The sequence below is a fragment of the Centrocercus urophasianus genome, unplaced genomic scaffold (assembly GCF_019232065.1).
Source record: "Centrocercus urophasianus isolate 14NV4802_14NV808 unplaced genomic scaffold, USGS_Curo_1.0 seq_15, whole genome shotgun sequence".
NCBI lineage: Eukaryota > Metazoa > Chordata > Aves > Galliformes > Phasianidae > Centrocercus > Centrocercus urophasianus.
Genome location: NW_024884697.1, coordinates 38876574 through 38895811, shown reverse-complemented (window position 1 = coordinate 38895811; position 19238 = coordinate 38876574). Strand labels below are relative to the sequence as shown.

Below are 19238 nucleotides of genomic sequence, written 5' to 3'. Positions count from 1 at the left end.
TTTAGACGCCAGAATAATTCAGAAGCATGCACTGAACACATGTGACTCTCTAGACTGAGTTATTTGCTGCTGTTTTCTATTAGGTTGGACAGAGATTGCCACTGTCCCTCATATTCATATGGTCCCTCATACTTACATGGTCTCTAGAACTCAAATCTCTCTGGAAAGAGAGTGTTATTGCTACATTGACTTGAGAGAAGTTAAATGTACACCAAAGTAACTGATGAAAGCATGCTAAAAAAACTATTAGCATTCCCAATTTTAGCATTCACAATTTTTCTTCCTACTTAACATATGTAACTGCATTCAAAAGACAAATTAAATAGACTTTATCCTTACACCTTGACCAACAGCTGTGGTAAATGCTGCACTGCCAAGTCACCATGCAAACTCTTCTCAATCTGATGTTGACTAAGTTGTGTAAGTGGACTGCTATCATGCCATTATCAGACAAATTCTGCCTCTATGCCCAAAGCCTGGATATCACACCTGACAGAAAAAAACTGACGTATTACAAGAATTGCCATATCAGTTAAACATAGGTCATAGTCATAAGCAGTCCTAAAGTATTTCTTCCATCTAAGAAAATGGTGATTAAGAAAAATATTAACAAGAAAATCTAAGTGTATTTCCCTCCTGTTTAACAATTACAGAGATAGAAGCATGAACCATCAAGTGGGATGTTTTTCATGATAAATTTATAGAATTTCTACCAAGCTCGTGCCAGTATGAAGAGTCAGGCAGCATGCAGGTAAATGCAGGAAATCTTTTAAAGCTTCATTCATCATTCACAAGAGCATCCACTGAACATTTCAGCAGAACTCCACACAGAGCAGGCCTCAGAATATGTTAACTGGGGTTAAGATTGCATTTTCAGGCCACAAGTCTTACAGGCCTGGAATTACATGTCTTCACAAATAACTTCTTCTTAAGGTCAAAATTAAGTTTTCCCTTTGTCCTTCACAATAGACATTATAGAGGAAAAAAAAAAAAAAAAAAAAAAAAGAAAAAAAAAAGAAGAAAGTCCGAGAAGAAAAAGCAAGTCTACACCTGGTATTTCAGATGCATGTTTGCCTTCTATAACAATAGCCTAAGAAAACAAGGAAAAGAATACTTAATTCATAAAACTTAATCTAATAATGGGATAATAAATGAATGCCACATGCTGTGCAATCCTATGTTTGAAATTCACAGTCAGTTCTCACGTTGACAGGGATTTGAAAACTTCTTCAGCATAAGGCATTCAAAGTGCAAGCACAGAGCCACTTTCCAAGAGCTTCTACAGCTTTCTATCAACTATTTTTTCAGATACATAGCCCTAAAAATAGTATCATCTCTGCTGATAGTTCAGTTTGGCCTTCCATCCAAAGCTCTACTGCCAAGACTAGGTTACATTCTAGCGCTTCATTAGCCACACAGCAGCCTTGGCAAGAACCTGCTAAAAGCAGCAGCTCTTTGCATTGTTGCTGTCTACCCTAAACTAGGATTCGGCATAAAGAATAGCCAAACAAGGCAGCCACAAAACCCCAGCTTCTGCAGCAATCTAATTTTTACACAGTAACAGTTGGGCCTCTCTCTTCAGCCACATTGTTTTACCCATTTTCCTTTCCCAAGCAATTTATCTCTTTTTCAGTCTACATTGTGTCTTTCTCCTTGAAAGGGCCAAACTCTATTAACTGAGCCATTGCTCATTTTTCCTACTTTGGTTCCAGCGTCTGTTTTCTGTATATGTCTTATTAGCTTTCCATTGTAGGAAACATGAGAGGAGAAAACCACCCAGGGAGACGGCGAAACAGAACAGGTTAGAAGAGCAAGCTGAAAACTCGTGAAAGGTAAGAGTGAAATCCAGGGAGATCTCTCTGGACAGACTTCACTGGTACACTCTGATGAGATTATCACCACCAATTGCTCATCACCACCTACGCCACAAGCAGCTACCCCTGTGCAAGCTCCTAGCCATGCCAGTGGTCTGACCGACCTCAGGTTTGTTTCGGCAGAGCAAACGTCCTTGGCTTAAGCAGTTTGACCCAGCCTGGCTCACTACAACAGAAACAGCTGAGACTGCCAAAATCCAGGGCTAATGTCTCTTTCAGCAAACTCAGTAGCAGCACTGACACACTGAGGGCAATTTTCCTCTCCGTTTGTGTACTGGCTTTGGATCCTCTACATCCCACATGCCTAACAACCACCAAGCATTCAGCCGTAACTCATTTCTCCCTCCCCTGTCTTGTCTCTTCCTAATTTCCAGACATCTCCTCACTTTAACTTTTGGATGGTTCTCATACCTGCAGATACAACACAGAGATTAACATGCGGGAACACTATGCATATGGTCTCTTTTCCATGCATTGTTCTTCTCATCTCTTTCAGTCTGAAGTGTCCTGGGGGAGGAAATCTCAAGTACTCCTAAAGCACCCTAATGCACTACTCCCTATGCAGTGGGATGATATAAGGGAAATGAAAGGAGTTGCATCAGTATCTCAGCATAAAACAGCAAAAAAACTCTCAAACTTTAAGAACTACAATCACTGAATAAGAAATGAGAAAGCATTTGCCCCAGATACATGCACACACATCACAAGAGCTTTGCACCAGTACTGTATCTTCTACTGCCTTGACACTTTTTTTGTAGTTGGCCACTACAGATTCCTCTTCCCCAGCAGCAATTGTAGTGCACAATCTAATATTTTCTCCTCCTCCATCCTCCAGAAATACAGGGAATATTAGTCTGCAACCTGGAGACAGGATAAGAAGAGAGAGCAAGGACAAAGGGGAGGTCACAACCTGAATCTGACCTCACCACGGGGAGACGTTCCTCCCGGCACAAGCATTTTCAAATGCACAGAGAAAAAAAATATCATCAACAGCATGCCAAAATGAAAGCATTTGAAAATGAATAGCAGCTGTTATTTTCTTAAGACCTCAATGTCTGTCTTTAATGTCTGTCTTAATATTTAATTTAATGTCTTAATGTCTGTCTTACAATAGAGATGGCTTCGTTTAAATGAGAAGGCGGTTGCAGCTTTTTAGTATACTCCAGGTAAAATGAGTGAATACGCACAAAGAGCACCTGATAACACTATTTGCACATGCACTATTGTGTAATTGTTTCCATAGGCACAAAGGACTGCCAAGCTGCCATAAAACCTCATGATAATTGCTTGGTTGTGTATGTGTCATAAAATATAAATCAGGATTCCCTCAAAAACCTGGAAAATTGCACTTATCTAAATCTCACAGTACTAAGGAGGCAGTCATTTAAATTCTATTTGTCACCAAGACACAAAACTGGGCTCTGCAAAGATATTCTACACAAAGAGAGAGACAGAGATCTGTCAGTGTATGTGACAGTTGTTTTGCTGTACAAGCAGTTCCAAATCAAATTTGCTAACCAGTGAAACATCTGGAGGGGAAAGCCTCAGATGGAGAGAACCGTCAAAGTTACGATAACGCACAGCGTTTCTTCACTGAGCGTGATATGAAATTAAGTAGCTGATATACATGATGGCTACAACAGTTGACATAATTATCAAACATCACATAACTCTTATGGTAGAGTATTAGGTGAGGGGCTGTAACTTTTGTTTTGCCTCCTCCCCCTTCCAAAAGAAAGCTTCTCCCACTACTAAATAGTTACGAATAACAAAACATAACAATGATATTAATTCCTTACATGCGTTTGTGCCAAAAAATATAAAATAAAAATATATTACAAGAACGAGCACAGCCCATAAACATTTTCACTGATTCATTATTTAGGACCAGCCAAGCGTTTTATGAATTGTAGTTATTTATTATGTTTTATACACTCTATTGTTTATGCCCAAAAGGTTCATCCACTTCCTCGCCACAGGTCTCCATCACCCAATAGCAAGGCAGGTCAGACTTCAAACTGTGTCACAAGGGTCTTATTCCTGTAGCCTTGCAGGCCCTCTATTCTGCAAACACTGAGCCATGTGTTTAACTTACTGTACACAAGTAGTCTCACTGAACTCATTCATGAAATTCTAGCCTTATTTAAATTGCCACAAGTTTTACCATTGACTCCAGTTGGACCAGACTTCATGTAATGGGACTATTTACATGCAAAAAAAAGCTGAACACATGTCTAAGTGCTTCTGAAAGCAGTCTTCAAGATAAACCTGACCCATACATTGCTTTTTTTTATCTCTTACTGGCATGCAAGATGCACAAAACGATCTGCTTTTATCTTGACCTTAGCAGTAAACAGCTCATCACTAAAACAAATTACGCCATTTTTCCTCCTTCTTGGAGATTATTAAACAGGCCATTCATCCTCCCCAATCTGCTAATTTTTACCATCCCAATAAGCACGAGGTAGTTAGTGCGTAGTCATCAAGGAACAAAGACTGATTTTGCTTAGCTGGATCTCGCTCATTTGCAATTTAGAAAAGAATAAACTTCAGGCAGGTACAAGAGACAGAAAAACAGATTAGGTAGCTGCAGTTTTCTTTCCTTAATTACAACAGCAGCAACATTCAAGCAATCTAAATTGAATTCAATTAAATCAACGTTTAGTCAGTTCCCGAAGCAATAGCTGAAATATAATCTCTGTACTTGCTTCCTCATTTAGTTTTATTTAGAATGAGTGAAAGGTGACCCATGTACCTGGCTTCTAACCCTCAACAGAAAAAAAAATAAAAACTGCGAATTCAACACAGATCCTTTGCTGCAGAAAGCAAAAAGGTAGAAGTTCCTGCTGTACCCAAATTCCTGCTGAAACTCAGAACAATGTCTACAGAAACAAAGACTCTTTGACTAGAAAAAGAAACAACATCCTTTTTTTCTGATTACCATACAGCTTACTATATTTGAGAGCTCAGAAATATCCTAAGGGCATAATTTGATACTAATTTAATCACTCTGTAGGAAGATTCACTGATTGCAGTCCATCCCTTCATTCCCTCCATGACCTGCACTGTCGGTGCAGACGTAAGATAGCACTGCAAGGATGAAAAATTATGTCTGTTATTATACGTGCAATTAAATATGCATATTAAATGCAACTGTCCTGCTATGCACAGGGCTCTTTTGCATTTTACAAAGCAAAATACAGCATGATAAGCAGTCTGCCTTGAGCAACCTATTCTACAAGTGTGTTCGCTTACCCTTGGCAGAGGACTAACTGGCATGATTTCAGGTTCATGCTATGAATTATCACAATATCTGCTCTTCCTTAGCAGGACTATGTTCTGCTACCTCATGCATTTTATATAGGATTCAGTGAGAAATAAGGATAGAAAACAAATACTCTCTACTCACTAGTTATCTTTCTAGCCACATAGTACAGCAAATATAAAGTATAACATTGTGCTTTTATATACTCTGCATATATACATGTTTCCCTGTGATTTCTTGTCTTAAAGGAAGTATGTAAAATAAAGTGTTCTCAGGGTTGTTCAAGCAAAAACACTCAGCCATCACTCCCACTGTGCTACACAATGGACAGAAGTCCCTACTGCCCTATACATGCTCAGGCAATCAAATGCAACTTACACTTTTAAGCACTGTAGAATTTATACGAGGTCAGAAGAAAATAAAACTCAAAAAATGATCTGAATCCCATCCACCATTCATCACATCACTTAGATTTTTCTTAAATATCTATAGAAAGAATAAGACACTTAGTAACAGTGTTTACACCAGAACCCTGCGAGCTCTTCCACACTTATATTTACCTGTATATTAGCTCTTTATTTGCATGCTTTAGAGTCACCTATTCAGAAAACGGTACTGTAAAACACGTTGGGTTCCAGCAATAAGAAACTGACTTTAAAACCTTTTGGTGCATAACAAACTCGTACACTTTTTCATGCCATTAACAATTCGCACAGCATGAATATAAACTGAAATTCCTCGCCTATATTAAGCTACTGTACAGGGAGCCTCAACAAAATCTACAGATTTCAGACTGCAAGAATTTCAGAGCAAACCAAGCACAGAGTCAAGCAGAGACATTTAAATTTCACACAGCATGTGACTTTTGGAAACTATGCTTAACAGGGTGGTACCTTGCTTCAAGCCACTGTATCAGAGCCTTTCAAGATACTCATATCATACTCATCACCTTCAGACCCTTACTATTCAATTTTCTTGCTCAGGTAAGACTCCTCCAACACTACCACCAAGGAGTGCTGAGATCCACAGCAGCATACAGAGCAGAAAATCTTCTCTTGTCCTGCAAAATCAGCAGAATCCCAAACACCTCAGATCAACAGCTCTGAAACACAGTACAACGGCTGCTAAAAAAAATAATGCCTCCTATTTTACTATGTTGGCCCAAAAAAACAAAGGCAGATGTTGGTGGTATGACAGTAGAGGAGGAACCTTCTCACCGATATTCTGTTACATTTTGTTGCCACGTGACAGATGGCAGCAGAGGGGCAGCCTGACACAGAAGTGCAGATGAAGCAAAGATGTGTCACTGAATTCCTCCATGCAGAAAACACTGCACACATTGCCATTAATTTGTGCTTGATGAATGTTCATGAAGACCAAATGGTGGACGTGAGCATGGTGAGGTGGTGGGTGGTGCATTTCAGCAGGGCACCAGAGGGTCATCTCCACTGGTGTAGATTTTTATGAGCACGCCATGAAGGTTCTTGTTCATCGTTGGCAAAAGTGCATTGCAAATCTTGGTGGCTATGTTGGAAACTGTGTTGTAGCTGAGAATTTGCTCTATCAAACGGTGTTATCGTGCTCTTCGTTGTAGTTAGCATGAAAATAAATAGGAGCATTACATTTGGAGGAACCTAGGTAAATTAAACACAAATGTTTTGTCAGATGGACAAAACACTACAGGTATTCTTATATACCTGTAGTTTTGTTTTGTTTTTGTTGTTTTTTTTGTTGTTTTTTTTTTTTTTTTTTTTTAACCACTTTTCAAGAGAAATATACCAAATATTAATTCTTATTAATACTATACGATAGTGGATTACACAACGAGGTGAAAGCCAATATTCTTCAGAACTTTTTCCTTAATGGAATCTTTCCCCCACCTCACCAGAGCGTCTGTCAAACTCTAGGAGAATCTTTAACTGTTTTTGGAAGGGACTGCATTTAATGGTTGAAAAGTATGTATTAAAAAGTAAGAAAAAAAAGAAAGAAAAAGAAATGGCTGACTGTCCCCTACAGGAGAATTTCCTGCAGAATCTCTCACAGGTTTATCATACTTCTACAAATCAATTTCGGGAGGCTACTAATGTCTACTTTTTTGTCAACATCCTTCCATTATTTTCTTTGTCAAGCACTAAAAGCAGGCTCTGAATTCCAGAGGACAAACTAACTTCCTGCTGCCTGGACACTTAATCCTTCCTACTTGTTTTAACCCTGCACCAGCTAGCCATGAACACCAAGTACCTAGATCCATCACATATCAGAGTAATTCGGAATTCAGTTTTGAACCGATACAAATCGACTCATTCAACAGGAATCAAAAAAAGACTTAGAGTCACTTAAAAAGAAAAAAAAAAAAAAAGGACAATAAGAAACTTTGGTAAAACCCTACAGTAGAACAGACTCAGAGGAATGGGAAACTACAGCCAATCTATCCTGGCTAAATAGCACCCACACACCTAGCAACTCTATGGAATAAAAGAACTTCCAATATGCTTCCATTCTTTCAGCTGAATCACCCTTTTAAAAGAGCCAGATGCACACAACCAGATGCCCTTATCACGTTGAGTCAACCAGTGCAATATTAAGGATGCCACTTCGGCTGCCAAGAGCTCGTAATCACATAAAGGGCAAAAATAGGGAGAGAGGAAGCAGCAAGAGATGTAATGTCTTGCACGGTAGCTGAGGGCACATCCAGCCATACGACTCCAAGCCTCTTGGGGTAGGGATAGCTTTCATGTAGGGCATCAGCTGCCCATTAGCCCCATAGGCACACTCAGGGTGCTGCAAGCTAACTCACACCACAGCTCTGGTGCAGGGCCAATCTCAGCAGTCATTGCAGAGCTCAGGCAGTGCACAGGGATGGCTGTCAGTGAAGAGCAGCCTTGCCCTGAAGGGATTTCACGTGGGATCTCTTTTTAATACAAGGCAACACAAGGAGCCATCTACTTGCTGGCCTTTCCCCATAGTTAAGTCACAGAATCACAGAATGGCCAGGGTTGGAAAGGACCTCAAAGATCATGAATATCTAATTCCCCTTCCATAAGCAGGGCCACCAACCTCTCCATTCAATGCTAGACCAGGCTGCCCAGGGCATCTTCACTCCCTCAACTTAAAACCACATCTTCACTCCCTCAACTTAAAACCATTTCCCCTCATCCTGCAGTTATCAACTCTTTGTCCTACTCTGTAAAAAAAAAAAAAAAGTTCATCCCAAGAATTCTTCAGAAGCAGAGTGTTTATTAAACAGAAATACTAGTTTTCAACAACTTATATAAAGAAATGAGTAATGTACTGTGAAATGGAGTAGAACACACAGCTAAGTCATCTCATATAAAATACAACGTTTACTGAAGCACACTGGTGTTCAAGAGGAAAGACCTGCTTGTGTTACCAAAACAAGCTACTACACACAAAAACGCAATGTCATTTGATTAAATTTTTCATAATTCATTTTGTATTTTTTCTCTCTGCAAGCTTTATTTATATAGCCATGGGGCATTTAAATTATTGTTTTGGCACTGGAACCCTAACTCAGATCAAAAGGCTTTTAAAAAGCCTCCACTTTCTTCTGCTTTAATTATAAAAATGCAACAGATCAGAAGTTTAATTACAAATTAATTAATTAGAGAATGAAGTATTTCTTCTGCAACTAACTCTACTTTTGCAAGACCAATCTTCTTTTTCTTCCTGAAAGAAAAAAAAACAAAAAACTTAAAAAGTTTCTTCAAGTACAACTGAAATTGTTTGGAGAAAATGAAGAACATACACTCACACAGTCAAGCTCCACAGAATTTACTACAGGGAATTTTTTATTCCAATCCAGTTTGTTTTGTTTTATTTTTTTTCAGCAAGGAAATACACAAATAGATGTCTATCATTCCCAGAAGTATCTAATGCTTCTGGTATGGGATTTGTCGTGGAGGGGTCTGAAAGGTCAAAGACAGGATGGCAGAAAAAGAACCTTGCTAGAGACCACAAACCTAACACAGAGCTTCTCATCTGATTTCAGACTGTTGCCCAGGATGATTCCCTGATGAAATTCAGGCATCAGCAAGGAAAGCCAGACCAATACTGTCTTAATCCAAGGCAAAAAAAAACGTATTGTATTGTAGTGGTATCTAGAGGACTGACAACTCACAAAATAAGGGTTGTTAAGATACTGTGCTGTTTCTGAGCCTAAGCCTCACACTTGAACCTAATTACCTCTTTATCTTTTTATTGAAAAAAAAAAAAAAAATCAAAAATCAAAACAATCAACCAACACTACAGCCCCACTAAGCAGTCAAATCAAATAAAGACAGCATAAAGTGCAAGTGAAGACACGATTGCACCTTCATATAATTGATGGAAATAAGAGGACATGGCAGGGCACAGTATTCCTTCAAATATTTTCATTTGAAAACAAGAAGAGGTTGTTGGGGTTTTTTTGTTTGTTCTTTGTTTGTTTGGGTGAGCTTTTTGTGGTCTGGTTTTGTTTTTAAAGAGTACGAAGAATGAGAAAGAGTACTTTAATAAGGGAACTCCCCAGTGAAACATGGGTTAGGAAAGTTATTCTAACAGCTGTAGAGGCAACAAGAAGCATCTCACTTAAACTTATAACTGGATCTAAACCCCTTCTCAAACTGGTAGAGTACAAGCGCACACAAACAAGAGAGCCAGCCATAACTGATCAGGACCCATGAATGTGATGATACTGCAACATGGAGTCAAGACCATTTGGGTTATCACAAAGTCAGAATACGGCTAAAATCACAAACAGACACAGAATGAGAAAGAGGAAGTGACAAAGAACTAAAAACCCTGTAAAGACATACATAGTGCTTTTTAAAAGGCAAACTTTAAGTTTATTGTTTAACATACTGCTGTGCTCTATAGTTGGTGAGATTCTTCTATGCATTCTCCTGTACCCACAAAAAATAAAATAAAACAAAATCTGAAGAAGATGGGACTGAACTATACAAAGGCACAAAAAACTCTAAAAATTCCCGGAAGAGACTTATTTTTTTGGAACTAGCACTTTAAGATTTCACGATCGGTTCCTGGAACAAATTAGTCACTTGAAGAAAAAAGCATTCTGGATTAGCAGTTCTAGTTCTGATCCAAGATGTTGACCTATTACTTCACAATTCAGTGAACGGAATCCCCCACTACAAAGTGACCACTATTACAAAGCAGACCAGCTCTGTCTACATCTGGAGGCTACATTAGCCCTCCTATCTTTACATACTGATACTTGTCTCCTCATGACATCTCTCATTTCTTCTCCTACTGGACTCTAGATGAAGCCATAATACACAAACTCATTGACAAAACCAAATCAAGTTCAGTGCTAGTTGGGTAGCTTTCAGAGTTGGATTTTGTTTTTAACTGTGATCCTCCACAACACAGGGTCTCTGAATCCTGTGTACAGACAGGTATACTTTCTTGGTACCAGCACTAATCTTCAAAGATTTTCATAACAGGCAACATTCACAGCCTTTCCCCATGGAGTAACTACATTACCTTAAATCCACTGAAAAAATTAACTTAAGGAGAACATTTTTAATGGAAGAGCATTTCTTAGTGCTTTAGTCAAATACTGTTGCTTTTTTTTTTTTTTTTTTAATACATACATATCAAATAATCATTATCAGCTTCTGTAACTTACCAAGCAAAACCCCATGGCTATTTTAAACAACATCAACTGAGAAACATCACTGCATAAAAGTCAGAGGCTAGATGCCATAAAGGCACCGTTGACTCATCATAATGTTGGGAGCCTACATACTTAGCAGCTCATCACTGCTTCCTAAGGAAGGCACCTAAGTCACAGAGAGCCATCCAACTCAGGACTCATATTTCCCTTTATCAGAGGGACAGAAAATTCTCAGAAAAGCAATAAAAAACAAAGTTATGCTTACTGAGGGCAGGTAACCACACCAACAGAAAAGCTAAGTACAAAAATTGAATGTTGTCTCTAAACTGGGTCTGCAAACACTTGTGTTGTACCTACCTTTCAGTTAGGCATTTGAGAGGGTTCCAAGACCAATCTCTCACTAGAGGGAAGTCCTAATCATAGGATGCAGGCTGCTCTGCAGCAAGGACAGGCAGCGTCTTGGAGAAAGGCATAATGGAGCATGGCTTCTCTGCCCAGGGCCAATTATTAATCGTTTAATCTAAAAAGTCAGGGGGTGGGAAAGGAAGACAGAATAAAGATCTAGGAGCACTTTAAGCTGCTGAGTGGGTTTGTTTCCATGACAATTTTGGTCACTGAATTGTGACCCCATTTCAAGCATTCAAGTCCCTTTTTAGGATTTAAGTATGCAAATTAACAAGTTGCATGAAAATAACATCCAGACACTGGCAGAGTCTTTACAGCGATAGTTCTGCTACCAATTACCGCCTTGTTCCTCTGAACTAATACCAGACTGACTAAAGCAGATAGGAGTTAAAATCACATAACCCTCTCATTAGCAAAATAGCCTAGAGTAACACTAAGCTGAGAAAAATCCACCCTGGAAACAGGATGTTAAGCTTGGAAAAAGCTGTCCTCACTTAAAACACGGGTCAGAGTTCAGGGAGGGGTTTTCTGGTCTACTGACAGATCCGTAATAGGGGATGCCACAGGCCCATCCAGACCAGTGATGGTCTGCACCATCATATGGAAAATCTGCTTTCCCTCACCTGTAAAACTGTGGCCCAGACTGTGCTGGAGAGCAGGGAGTGCTCACAGCCAGCAGGGACTACCAAATAAACGCAGGAGCCCTTCTGGAAGACTTCAAAGGGAAGCCTATCCCGTTCTCTGGTGGAGAACGGATGCTGGAAAACACCTGGTCTCAAGTTTTAAGCATAAAACAAAATCCCGATATTTTATTTACTATGTGGACTGTATACACCCCCACACACTCTTTTACAGATTACACTGATTTTGTAACACGTTTTGCAGCAATTAAAGAGATGAGGTGAAGGAAAGATGGTACATGATGACAGTAAATGAGCATTATTTACCTCCAGCTGAAACCTCCTACTATTCCTGAAAAACGTCCTCATAAAGCCATCAGAAAATGAATGCAAACAGCAATTCACATTATCCTGGTGTGGTGGTTTCACACCAGTGGGCAGCTCAGTATCACCACTCTCTCACTCCCCCTCCTCAACCGAACAGGGGGATAAAATAGATGAAATAGAGCTTGAAGATCAGGATAACAACAGGGAAATCACTCTCTAATTACCAACACGGTCAAAAGAAAAACAGACTCAGCACAGTGTTATTAATATAATTTACTACCTATTGATAACTGATTAGAGCAGTGAGAACTGAAAGGACACTAAAAGACACTCCCCTATCTTCCTCCTTCTGCTTCCTTGCCATAAGAAGCACAGGAGAAGAGGAGCCACAGTCAGTTTATATCTCTACCACTGCTTCGTGGTCACTCTACCCATGCTCCACATGGGGTCCCTACCATGGGATGCCACCCTTCCTGAACTGACCCTCTCCGCATTTTCTACAGGCTGCAGCTTTCCAAGCACTGCTCCAACACAGGTCCATACCACAGGGCTCACCCTTGAAGCACTGCCCTGCACGGACACAGCTCCCCCAGCCCTCCTGTCCCACCACGATATCCTCCCCATGGGCAGGCAGCTCCTGCCCAGAGTGCTCCTGAAAGGGCTCACCATGGCTGCACGTGGAGATTTGCTCTGTGTGGTGCCCATGGACTGCAGGGGTCAGCCTGCTTCACCGTGGACCTCTCCCGGGCTGCAGAAAGCTTCTGCTCTATGCCTGGAGCACCTCCTGCCCTGACCACGGTGGCTGCAGGGTTGTGTCTCTGCCAGCTGCTGATTTTTCTTTTCTTACATCTGCTCTCCCAGGGCACACCCAGCATCGCTCTCTGCTCATCTATGGGGCCCTTTTGAAGCAGCTGGAGCTAGCTCTGATCTGACATGGAACAGCAGCTGGGCTCACGTCACTGAAGCTACCTCTGCAGCTCCCCCACTACCAACACCTTGCCACAAAAAAACAATACGCCCAGGGAACACAAGGATTAGTATTTAAGGACATCACTTCTACTTTTTCCTCCCTCTTCAAGCTTAGGGCCAGAGATTGCTCAAAAGGCAGTGCATCAGAGCATAATGGCCAGTGATCCCTCTCCAAGGGGCACTGGATGAACAAGTCTCATCAGCCTCAAACTGATTTACTGGGTTTTCTTCTTCCAAGTGAAATAGAGTTTGACAGATACATGATCCTTAACTGACATCCCAGCAATCCAGCAGATTTGTTTCACAATAAGTGGTCAAATGAATAACAGCAGCACCATATTATGCCTCAGCAGAAGGCAGAACCTAAAGGAACATCGCTGCCTTTTGCAGATGACCATTACCAGCCATCCACAGGTCTGAGAAGTACTTTGATGGTCCTGAAGTTAACAAACTGAGCAGCAAAGTCAACATGGTAAATCATGTCCAAGGTGAAAACATCTCCTGTGGCGCTTCAAGTTTCATTCAGCAATGGGAATTGGGCTTGCAGAAAAAAAAATGTGGAGTCCTGTGGAGCACAAAACTGGGAAGTGAACTGTAGGGTTTGCACCCTGTCCTGCTTACAGGAATCCCACGGTTATCCTGACTTAACCAATCCTCCCACACAACAAGCACCCCATTTAAAGGTAGGTAAGGAGGGTTTATATGATCACACACCTCAAGCAGGAAAGCACAGGAGCTCAAGAGCTGCCAACGTCAAAGACCAGCAAGAGGCATCTGCAACCATGAGAAATATAAAAAAAGAGACTGCCCTGAGAGCCAAAGCATCAGAGAAGAAAGAACTTCTGACCTAAGATTCAGATCTCCATGTAAAACATTTCCATCTTTCAATCAACATTTCTGACAAACACTAGCAATGATGGATTGTTTAAAAAAGAAAGTTGATCCAAAAGCTGAGTCAAGCCTGCAAAGTAATTCAAGGACCAAAATGATAAAATCTAACTGTAAACATTGGCCCAAATAACAGATTCATTTTTACATAAATAACAATAAGAACAAGCATCTCTCTCTTCAGATTTAGTCTGTTTCTCCAACTGTATGTTTGGAGCAACTTTCACCACAGGTTGCCAGCAGGCCTGCATCTACAGCTTCAGCATCAAATATTTCAGCTAAAGAAAGAAATTCCATAAACAAACAGTGAAGCCTGCTTCAGTCAGATCCACTAGAAAAAAAAAAAAAAAAAAAAAAAAATCGTAGCAGCCAACAAGGAAAAGGCAAACTTCTAGATGAGGGAGGCAAAGTAGATCTAGTTCAGCATTCCTGCAGCTATCAGATGGTTAACAAATTGAGATGAGAGACTTCTGCGCCTTCCGAGCAACTTTCACTCTGGCAAACTTAAAGGATTCAGAAGCGCAGCTGGAATACATATGGGAGATGCAGGAGAAAGTGGATCATTTGAATTTGTAACTCCATTGTGCGCTGGAAGAACTTCCTGCAGATGAGCTACATCCCATCAGTGACTCAGGGAGACTCTCCGTCTGCTAACAGTCATGAATTTATTCTCTGAACCACCTACCAAAAGCAGCACGGTTTATGTGAGTGATATGTATGTAACAGAAATCTTAAAATAAAGCCTGCAGGGACAATTTCTTTTTTGCTTTTTGCAAATACCTCTATACTAGAGCATCCTCACTGCAGGGATAAATAAAAAAAAAAAAAAAAAAACTAAAAACAACCACCACAGAACACCACATTATATTGATGAAACAGATTTTATATTTTGATCAAAGTGTTTTATTCAACACAAATTTTTATGCATGAATGCTTTTAAAGCTGAAGTCAAATATATTTTTAGATGACGTTCAGCATTGAAAATAGAACAGACATCATAGTAATGGAACATTATCAAGCCAGATTCACCCTGCCAGGCAGTCAGTTACTGGCTTGCCTGGTTGATCCTCAAATACAATACTTGAAAACTATGCTGCCTTAGTTACTCAGGCATCCTCTCTGGATTACATTTTGCCTTATCAGCAAATACAAGGGCATGCTTATGGTCATTTGAAATTAGCACGTTTAAGACACAAAAGCAGGGACAAAGGGAAAACACTACAGATAAGCACGAATGTCCCCTTCTTCAATTTTCCTCCACAGCTGGCCTCACTACTAGAATTGAAAAGATTGCAGCCACCTGAGAACTGGATCTACTGGAGCCTGTTGGAGAGGTGCACTTGGAGCTAAGAAACAGAGTAGATGACAAAAAGGAGCCATAAAAATCACAGATGTAAATTAATAATCAAATATACACATTCAACAAGCAGACAGATGGCAAGCAATTTTCCCCAGTGTACTTACACTTGTTCTTCTAGTGCCTGTATTTGGGTCACTTGCTAGATTAATTCTCATGGGCAGACCCAACAGAGGTACTGTGCAACAGGCATGGCCTCAGACCATTTCCAAATTATGTAAAATTGACACTACAGCACAAAAGCATTCATTAGGATTTCTTCAATGCAGCTTGTAACACTGTAGCTTTCAAACAAAGCTGTTTGATGTTGTTTCTCCCACCAGCAAGGCTGCCCCACTCAGGCCCATTAAACAGAATGCAGCACAAGCCACGTTTCATGGAGGCATCTTTCGAGGAGCCAGAAGCCTGGTAAAACCGGTGCTCCAGAAAATACATACAGTGGGCACAAAAAAGATGCACCACTCAGCGTTAAAGATCCCTCCTAGTGGCCCCCTCAAACCATGGCTTCCTTCCACCATTTGTGAAGACAAAGGAACACTTCAATGGATGAGTAGCTTCTGACACGCACCGCGCAGCGTATGACCCCAGGACACTCAGAGCACTAAATCTTCCACAGCCCAGCGACAGTCTGACAGGGATCTGTCCTACTTAGCACAGGTTGCGTGAGGGGCCCACAGCTCAGATTGCCTGCTTGGGGTGGGCTCAAGCAGCAAGGAAAAATAATGATGCCAGGCTGTTAGCCTCACTGCAGCCATAGGCTCCCCTCCTGCGATTTGGGTAGATATTAGCCTGAAACAAGGGTTGCATGTGCAGCGACTGGAGATTAGCCCCCCTTAATCTGGCAAGGAGCTGGATTTAACACAGTGCAATATGTTAGATCTTCAATACATTTGCAGGAATGAAAATTGCATTTCTCCCTACCTCTTCTTACGGCTTCCAAATTGATTTTGCTCAACAGTAAGTAAACGTTTATTAATATGCATTGTGAGCTCATCATGGCATTAGACATGCATCCACCCCTCTCCCTATATTTGTCTCTTCTTTAAAATGGATATGTATGTCATATCCATTTTAAAATTGAAAAGAAAATAAAGCAAAAAGAGAATGAGAAGTATATTTATTTGTTCCAGAATGAATAGGGTTATTACTGATTTCCTCCCCAGTAATCTACACATTTTTCTGGAAAATATCACAGTTGCCGTGAAAATTAGAGCAGCAGGGAAGGGGGTGACAAAAGCTCGTTTCCAAGGTACACGGAGAAAACAACAGTGACTCCTCATTACACTGAGCTCGAAGGTTTAGAAGCTGTCACTTCCATTCACACTAATCAATAAGCCAATCGATCTAAGAGATCACATTTGCACTGATTATGCGCATGTCACGTTATCCAGCATGAAAGCGGCAGTGAGTTAGGCAGACTCAAGATGAAAAGTGAGAACGAATACTTTTTAAATTCATTCAATTTCAGTTTCATTGGGTGAAGGGTAGGAAATAAAATATTGAATTCTTTGATATAAAGTCATAAACCTCAGAGTACAAGTAAGCTTGTTACATCACTGCCCGTACAGGCTTTGGTTTGGTGCAGTGCAACCGCTAAAATATTAAGTTTTACCATTGGGAAATTGATTTTGTTCTAAGAAGTTTTTACGATGCCACTTAATCTTAACCAACCTACATAAAAACATAGAGAAAGCAATTACAGACACCCTTTATAAAGTAAGCTTGATCACTATATTAAAAAAAATAAAAAACAACAGTCTGATCTAATTTCAATACACTTGGCAAAGGAAGCAGAAAAAGGTAAAGCAATATGCTGCCCTCATACAGATTGCAGGTTCCTAGCATAAAGGCACAATCTTGATTCACTTAAAGTCAGTATCATGATCCATCTCCCACACGGGGGACCACGTCCTACAGCTCCAGCATCAACCTCCTTTCCTCTGTTACATTTCAAGTAGGCTCCTGCAGGGCAGCAAGATCCTGTGATTACCATTAAGAGAATCCTTCAGGTCTGAGAGCCTGCCGTTGTCATCCCTAGCCCCAGCAAGCAACAACCTTCCTGCCTTTCCCTTCCAGGACCGCAGTTGAAAGGCACCCTAATTAGATGACCCTGCGTACGGGACTGCCATTAATTGGCTTTTCGAGCACTCTAGTGAATACCTAAACCTTAGTTAAAATGATGAGAAGTGCTCTTTAGTTACAAGGTAAACATATCTGCATAGCTTTTCCTCAGAACACCTTTTAAATAGTATGGGACTAATGTTACAAAGGCCGCATGCAACTATCTTTTCCACCCTCCCCAAGACAACACTCAATACCCCTATTTCCAAGCAGTGTTAAAGCACACCCGGGCAGGAGCAAGAGTAACCTCGACCTCCGCATGAACACTATCAGGCAACGCTTCAAACTGCTTTCTACCTCAAGCCAAATTGAACTGGCCTGCAGGACAGGCTTACGTCCACAACCCAGTTCTGCCCGAATACTGCAGCATACACTGCTTAGGGTTATGCAAATACTCCACTTCTGCAGCTCTCAGCTACAACAAGCGGGTTGAAAGTAGTGTCAGTGTGTCAGAATACTGCTTTCTATTGGTCCAACTCAGTCCCTGCCTAGTGGAATAACGGCTAATTTTTTTGTTCCTTATTTTACTGTTCGTGCATTACATTTTCAGATGTTAAAAAAGGCGTAAAAAAACAAACCCCTGCCCGTAACCGGAAAGCTCACACAAACACCAGAAACAAGTAATCGCACCACAGGACTTCGAGTCAATGACGCCAAGGACCGAAGCCCGAGCTGCCCCGCTCCGAGGGAACGCGGCTCCACACCGCCGCAGTCCTGAGGACGTTGTGGGAACGGTGTTGTTCCTCCCGCCGCGGCAGGTGCACCGCCGGCAGCAGCCCGAGGGAGGCGGCCCGGGCTCAGCGCACCGACCGGACGCTGCCTCGTCCCACCCCGCGGGACGGCTCGCACCTCCCGGCAGCACCGCACCGCCTGCCGCCGCCCCACGCAGGGCGCTGCGAGGCACCAACACCAACCCTCGCCACGGGACCCCTCCAGGCGGAGGGGAGGAGAAGGACCGCCGAGAAGCTGTCAAAGTAAATCCCGGCTCGCTTCTCGGATGGTTTAATTCCAACGGCGCATGAAACACCCCAGGACGGTTCATAAGTTTAGCCAGGCGTGCTGTTCTCCCTAATACATTTTAATTACGCATCCGTTCTAACTGCAATCAGATCAAGCCAGCGGAAAAGGCACCAATCGGAATGCCCGGCGGCCAGCCCCGCCCGGCGCTCGGAGGAGCGGCACCTCGTGCCCCGCCGGCACCCCGCTCCCTGCTCGGGACGCCCGAAGTCGCGGCAGCGCTCGCCAGAACGGCGGGCTGGCAGTGAGCTGTCACGGCCCCGTCAACGTCCCCGCCGCCGGCACCGGCGATCCGAGCTCCCCGTTCCCCCGGCCCGGCCCCACCGCCGGCAGGTGTGCCCCGGCCCGCCGTACCTGTCATCGTAGCAGAAGTCGGCGCCCAGCGTGTTGAGGTAGAGGGCGAGCCCCAGGGCGCTGCTCACCAACTCCGCGCTCATCTCTCCGCCCGCCGCCGCGCTCGCACCGGGGCAGCTCCCCGCCCCGGCCTCCCGCGCCAGCCCCGAGGCGGCTGCCCCGCCGCCGCCGCCGCCGTCTGCCCCCTGGCTCCGCGGGCGCCGCTCCGCGCTCCGCCGGCGGCCGCAGCCTGACGGCGTCCCCCGATCCTCCGCCGCCCCCTAACCCATGGCAGCGGGGCGAGCGGCGGCGAGAGCGCGGCTGAGCGGGGTGCAGCAGGGGCAGTACCGGTGCCGCCCTCTTCCCACAGCTCCCGGACGCTTCTGCTACCGGTGCTTCTGCCGCCACCACACCGCCCAGTCCCGGC

General features: G+C 42.5%; 1 protein-coding gene across 1 annotated transcript in view; it reads right to left on the bottom strand.

The window, feature by feature from the left end:
* Positions 1 to 18916, bottom strand: part of TMTC2 (transmembrane O-mannosyltransferase targeting cadherins 2) — a 234499-nt gene extending 215583 nt beyond the window's left edge. Inside the window, exon 1 of the mRNA XM_042815952.1 lies at positions 18833 to 18916. Within this exon, the coding sequence (XP_042671886.1) occupies positions 18833 to 18915 (83 nt within the window). The 5' untranslated portion in view covers position 18916. The remainder of the gene's footprint in view (positions 1 to 18832) is intronic.
* Positions 18917 to 19238: the final 322 nt, after the last annotated feature.